The 6,594-nt window shown below is 35.6% G+C and overlaps 1 protein-coding gene across 1 annotated transcript; it reads left to right on the forward strand.

Moving 5' to 3' along the window:
• Positions 1-2,737: 2,737 nt before the first annotated feature.
• Positions 2,738-6,137, forward strand: LOC115970927 (probable serine/threonine-protein kinase PBL15). The gene is made up of 5 exons (XM_031090552.1): positions 2,738-3,218; positions 4,317-4,452; positions 4,822-4,958; positions 5,068-5,191; positions 5,431-6,137. The coding sequence occupies exons 1-5, from the start codon at positions 2,802-2,804 to the stop codon at positions 5,877-5,879; spliced, it is 1,263 nt and encodes a 420-aa protein (XP_030946412.1). The 5' UTR covers positions 2,738-2,801; the 3' UTR covers positions 5,880-6,137.
• Positions 6,138-6,594: the final 457 nt, after the last annotated feature.

Consider the following 6,594-nt stretch of genomic DNA (forward strand, 5'->3'; position numbering starts at 1 on the left):
AGGACTTAGCTATATTTACAAGGGGAGATCTAAGGAATAATTTGGGATATTTATTAGAATCTATTAATTGTATGACAAGGGAACATTTAATAATATAGAGCTTTTTGTGTTTAAAATCTACCAAGTTACTAACTGTATGACAAGGGAAATCCTAATTTTTTAAAAAAAAATTCTATTTTTTTTAATTTTTATTTTAAGAACAACCTAGCTGTATATTACAATGGAAGTCTTAGAGGTATTATTACCTCTGGAGATTTTGGTTATCACTAGGGAATATAACTGGGAGGAGTATTTTTAGAACAAATTAACAGCCTGATGGGGGAAGTTATTAAACTTATTTGGGGGCATTTTAAGGACTCTTTTATCTGTTAAACAAGGGAATCCCAAAAAACGTGTTGAAGGCATTTAGGGACTCTTTAACAGGAGTATCCTAAATGATCTTGTGGGGCTTATGGATATTTACGGACTCTTGTCTACCTGTGTATGACAAGGAATCCTAAATGATCTTGAGGGGGGGGGGGGGGGGGGGATTGGTTCCTTAAAAGTTTGCCCAAGTACCTCTGTTAGGAGGATCATCAGGTCTTTTTTTTTTGACTGTGAAGATAGAATTTTTATTGAAAATTGGGGATGAAAAAGACCCCCATTAAGTATACAGAAGACAGACAAAAACCAAAGCCTCCCCGTGGCATAAGGATACAAACCAAGCAAAAGTAAAAGGAAGCAAATAATGGCCAGGAGCTGAAACACGTAGTTACCCATCACTGTGCCTTCAGTTGCTTAGTTTGGTTCGGCCAGATGACTATTCCATCGCTGGTAGTCTTGCATTAGAGTTGTGGCGGCCTGGAGAATGTCCTTTGGCTGGGATTGTTTTTCCTCAAAACAGAACCTATTTCTGGCATTCCAGATGGACCAAGCCACCGTCGCCCAAGTCTCCATATCCTTCCTTGCAAGCCTATCATCCAACTGACCGGCCAAGTTGTAAAAATTCTGCGCCACAGCTCCACACTTCTGCAGCCGTCCTGGAGCCATTGCCCAAACGTTTCTGGCCATGGGGCATTCCCAGAGCACATGTCCGACCGTTTCATCGGACTGCTTACATATAGCACACAGTAGGAAAAAAATAGTTTGGGATATTCTTAGAATTCTTGACCAACTATGGGCAATTCCGTTGAATGCAAATTATAGTTCAAAAACTCTTTGGGAAAATTGACCAATCTTCTGGGAATACTTAGTAAAGGACGATTCTTACAGTTGTTGGCTAGACAAAGGGGAACTCATATAGGAAGACACTAGGAATTTCTGACCAACTTTTGAGGAATTCCTAATGCAAACAAAGATTGGAAAACCTTTACGGTTAGTAACCATCCTTAATTTGGGGAGTCCTAAAAAATGGTTTTCATCCACAAAAGTTGCAATGACCCTTAGAACTGGGCTTTAGGTAAGACCAATCTTAAAACAAGTGACCAATCGCATCTTAAGAAATTCCAATGATCGATAGAGACTCCATACACACCCCTTAAGTGAATTAATGTTTACACTCTCACACATAAAAGAGAACAAAACCCACGAAAGAGTGGCCTCAAGGCTCAAAGTCATCGTTTGCAGGTATAAGTGACAATGGTTGTAATGTCGATGAACATTGTACATGCAACAACATATGAAAGGGTAGTGGGCAGCCAAATGGGGGCGATCAACTATCGATGGGTTCCAATATGGTAGGTTATTGACATGGTATATGGTGTATTGATGTGGCAGTGGTTGTTAATATGTTTCAAGGGCTGATGTGGCACTCTCTAGTAGTGACATCTGTTCCTAATATGTGATACGAATTGTGCTGGGGAGTATAGGTGCTTGGGGGTACATGTGTTGAGGATTTGCTAAGCTACTAGAGAGCATCACAATTGGGAAAAAAAAAACAGAGGGATTATCAAGACATTAGCTACGATATAATACCATGTTAAATTGTTGAAATATAGCTTTAATACCATGTGAGTATTCATGTTGGGAATATGATGGTTTGATGCCTATACTATATACTAAACCTTAGGCTAACTCTAGACTAACTTGCTTTGTAAGTAATGATATTGCAAGTAGGTTTAAGATTTTAATTTTATTTTTTATATATAAAACAATTAGGTCTTAGTACAATGAATTGAGAAGTAGTTGATAGAGTTGGGCGTTACCTCGGACATTAGTCTTGATACTCATAACGCAAGCTAATTCGAACCTACACACAAGAATGTGTCAGTAGGTCCACCCAATCTATAAGTTAAGATATACACGATTACTTATATAATTTCGCATTTTGTTGAGCTAACGTGTCAAAAGCCACCTCAGTAATTACGAAAAAAGTGAAAAAAAAATGTAATGAATTTAGTGACAAAAAAATTTACAACTATTTTGAGATAATATGTTGTAATTAATGAATGTGGTATTAATAAGTATCTCATGTAAAAGTAATATCACACCAAATACAACTTGGGACCTCTACAAGTAGTGAAAAAAGTTATTAAATTTTTTTGTAATGATTAAAATTTTGTCTCCTTGAGATGAATTGAAAAGATATTTAGAACCTATGCATGAAGACAGTGTGCAGGTGACAAAAGAAGGAACAAAGATTTAGATAATGTTGTTGAAAGAGACTGGAAACAAATTGCCCCGTTTAGTAGAGTGGTTAGAGTAGTTGGAGAAAGACCCTCTTCTCTCATTAGTTTAAAGATAAGTATGGTGATTTCTTTTTAAGGCATGCACACCCACTATCCTATTCCACAACCTCTTCTACTTCTCCTCCTACTCCTACAATGACAAAGCAATCAAAGCCATGGAGACCATTTACAGCAAATTGCTGTTCAGTTGAAGACCAAACAATATTTTGCAACTTCAGCCGATGCAGACCATCAAGGTCAGAATTCTCTAAGGACATTGCTCCATTACCTTCATTTCGGAGACTATCTTTCTCTGATCTTAGTCGCTCTTCATCAACACGCATCAATGAAGATCTTGCACTGTCTTTTGGGTCGGACTTGCATGATTTTCAGCTAAGTGAGCTACGTGCAATAACTCAGAACTTCTCAAGCAACTTCTTATTAGGAGAAGGTGGGTTTGGAACAGTGCATAAGGGTTATATTGATGAAAACTTAAGACAGGGTTTGAAGGCTCAGGCAGTTGCTGTTAAGCTTTTGGACATTGAAGGCCTTCAAGGACACCGTGAATGGCTTGTAAGTAAATTCATTTATAATTTTGTACCCAATAATTAATATTCTTATTGTGTCAAACACTTTCCATTTTTGAAGATTTCCCAGAAGTAGATTGGCTTGAGAAAATAGAAATCATATATTCTCTTTTTGCTGATGTAGCTCTGTTCTGTGTGAATAACAAAAAATAATTTATGATGAAACGGTTCATCTATGATATGATTGGTGTATCAAATTTTTTTTTCAAAGCATGATTTTCCTATATTTTATTAGATATTGGTTCTAAAATTATTTGTCCATTACAGATATGCCTGTCATGTAATACATATAAAATTATTAGATACTTTCGGAGTATAAAAAAAACATTGTACTTCATCCTCTTACGTAAATGATAGATATTAACATAAATAATTAATGAATAATATTATGTCAGAGTAGAGGGAGTATTGTTTACTGAATAATTACCCGTGATAGACGAACGTATAGTAATATAATTAAAATTATAATACAATTATTTTTCTTTTAATCTATCTATTCAGGTTTATAATTTTCTTTCAAACAAGTGCATGAAATTGTTTAAAATTGATCCATATTCCATAGAATATATTAGGCCTCCTTGGACCAACCTCGTTAGACAGTCTGTGTGCACATGCTAAAGTCTACGCCAAAAGCCTGTTAGGTATGCTATTGTGTCTAGTTTATACAACCAGAGAGCTGAAGTCAAATCAGCCCTTCCACAGAATATGATGTTTCCATGGATGAAGGATGCAAATTGCGCTGGTACCGGAACATTTTCAATCGTATGGGCCAATTATTAATGAGGCTGTACCAAATATATATGTACAATGAAGAAAACAAAATACATATATGGTTCGGGTTATTAGGTCACCTACTTCTCATTCTTTTCTGAGAGTGTTGCTAAAGTTCCTGGTCTGCTTTCAATTGAATAAGACTTAAGAAGTGCAAACGTATCATTTTGACTATATCATACAGCATAATTTATTTTGTCTCTCTCTTCAATTATATACGATTTCTTCTATTTTATGTTTGATTTTCCCATACATCACATAAAAAACTTGGCCCCTGCCATATTGATTAACAATCATATATTTTTCCATGTAGGCTGAAGTGATATTTCTGGGGCAGCTGAGGCACCCACATCTAGTTAAACTGATAGGGTATTGTTGCGAGGATGAAGAAAGACTTCTTGTGTACGAGTTCATGCCTCGTGGCAGCCTAGAGAATCACTTGTTCAAAAGTGAGTTCTATTTTTGTCACCAACTTAAGCTCTTATCTTATCTAACACTTGGATTTTGGAGGGATTGATTAATAAAGTTAAAATTAAAACCCTCATAGAAGTCATAAGTTTGTTTTATCTTCAAGGAGAATGAGATTATAGGACTAGGAAAAAGTTAATATGAAACTTGCCTATGATAACTTAATGTGTCTTATATGATTAAAATACGTATGAATAGTCATCTAAATGATCACATAATAGGTTAGAGGTGATTTCTCTCAAAGCTATATGAGGAAAAAATCAATCTAGCCAGCTTGAGAGATCCTAAATATTTTTCATTTCTTGCTCCAATTAATATTTGATTTCACAAGTCATTAATTATGATTGAAGGGATATCAATATCATTGCCGTGGGGCACAAGAGTGAAGATTGCAATAGGAGCAGCTAAAGGCCTTGCCTTTTTACATGGTGCTGAGCAGCCTGTCATATACCGCGACTTCAAAACTTCAAACATCTTGCTAGACTCTGTGTGTAGCAATATTTCTCCCTTTTCTTTAATCAGATAAGTTGATTGACAAAGTCCCTACAATCAAACCAGTAATTTGACTATAATGCTGCTTTTCTCTATGTTAATAGGATTTCACAGCCAAATTGTCAGATTTTGGGCTTGCTAAGATGGGACCAGAAGGATCTAACACACATGTTACCACTAGAGTGATGGGTACCTATGGGTATGCTGCCCCAGAATATATCTCAACAGGTACTGCTTCTGGCATATAGTTAGTGGACTAAATGATAAAGGCTAAGCTTGTAACAATTTGGTTGTTTCTATTTGATAAATTACAGATTATTTGTAAAGCTTAAAAATTTAGGAAATGTTGACATTTATCATAATATCATGATAAATTATCAATTGTCGCAAAAGTTTAAGATATTTGAAAATATTGAATTTAATCGTTTAATTATAATTTTAACAATATTTTTGTTAATATTTATCAGGGCACTTAACTACAAAAAGTGACGTTTACAGCTTTGGGGTGGTGCTACTTGAACTAATTACAGGAAGAAGATCATTAGACAAAACAAGACCAAAGAGTGAGCAAAACCTGGTTGATTGGGCGAAGCCATACTTGACCAGTAGCCGAAGATTGCGGTGCATTATTGACCCAAGACTTGCAGGTCAGTATTCAGTCAAGGGAGCAAAGGAAATGGCACTTCTGGCATTGCAATGCATAAGTTTGAACCCCAAAGACAGACCAAAAATGCCAGGCGTTGTTGAAACACTTGAAAACTTGCAACATTATAAGGACATGGCAATCACTTGTGGACAATGGCCAGCATCATCACCAAAATCAACTAGAAATGGAGTCTCTACAAAAGTGAGGATGGAGAGTAAAGGTGGATTTCATAGAAAGTCCACTCCTATCACTCCCAGTAAGAAAGCATGAATAATTTCTAAGGGAAGAGGGAATTGAAAGTTTATAGTAGCATGGGGGTGTCTATTAAGTATACACTTTTTCCTTGGCCATGTCTGGCTGCCAATGTAAATATTTGAATCGCACATAGCAAGCATATATAAGTATATAGCCCCATGAGTGTATAATAATATCTTGATAAAGTTGTTATATATAGTTCGATACCAGATGTTCTAGCATCAATTAGCTAGACTTGCTTTTCTGATTAATTACAACAATGATTTGCTTGCTTATCAGGGTCCATTGATCTGATGACTAATGAACAGCTCAAATTACTTTTACTATTCTTTTTTTCTTTTGAAACAATTTTAGTTAAAGTGGCAAATTGTAAGCAGTAAAAAATAAAAGTTTAGGCATGTGAGGAACTTGTTATCTTCCATAATCCATATCATTTGTCATCACTTAATTTTCATTAATCAATTTTCATTACTTAAAATACCTCAATTTCCCAAACCCCCTGTTTGGTACCTTAACTCAGACCCAGTTTTCAACTTCAAAAGTTGCGGCTGAGTTTCACCGGAAAAAAAAAAAAAAAAAAAAAAAAAAAGAGAATTTGTCAAATGTTGCGGCTGGGTTTCACCCAAAAAAAAAAAAAAAATCTGTTTTTCAAACATTGTGGTTGGGTATGTGGGTTTAATTACGAAAGTGTCATTGAAAACTGAGTTTTGGAAACTGAAAACACCTAAAA

This window comes from Quercus lobata, chromosome 12, assembly GCF_001633185.2.
Source record: "Quercus lobata isolate SW786 chromosome 12, ValleyOak3.0 Primary Assembly, whole genome shotgun sequence".
Lineage (NCBI taxonomy): Eukaryota > Viridiplantae > Streptophyta > Magnoliopsida > Fagales > Fagaceae > Quercus > Quercus lobata.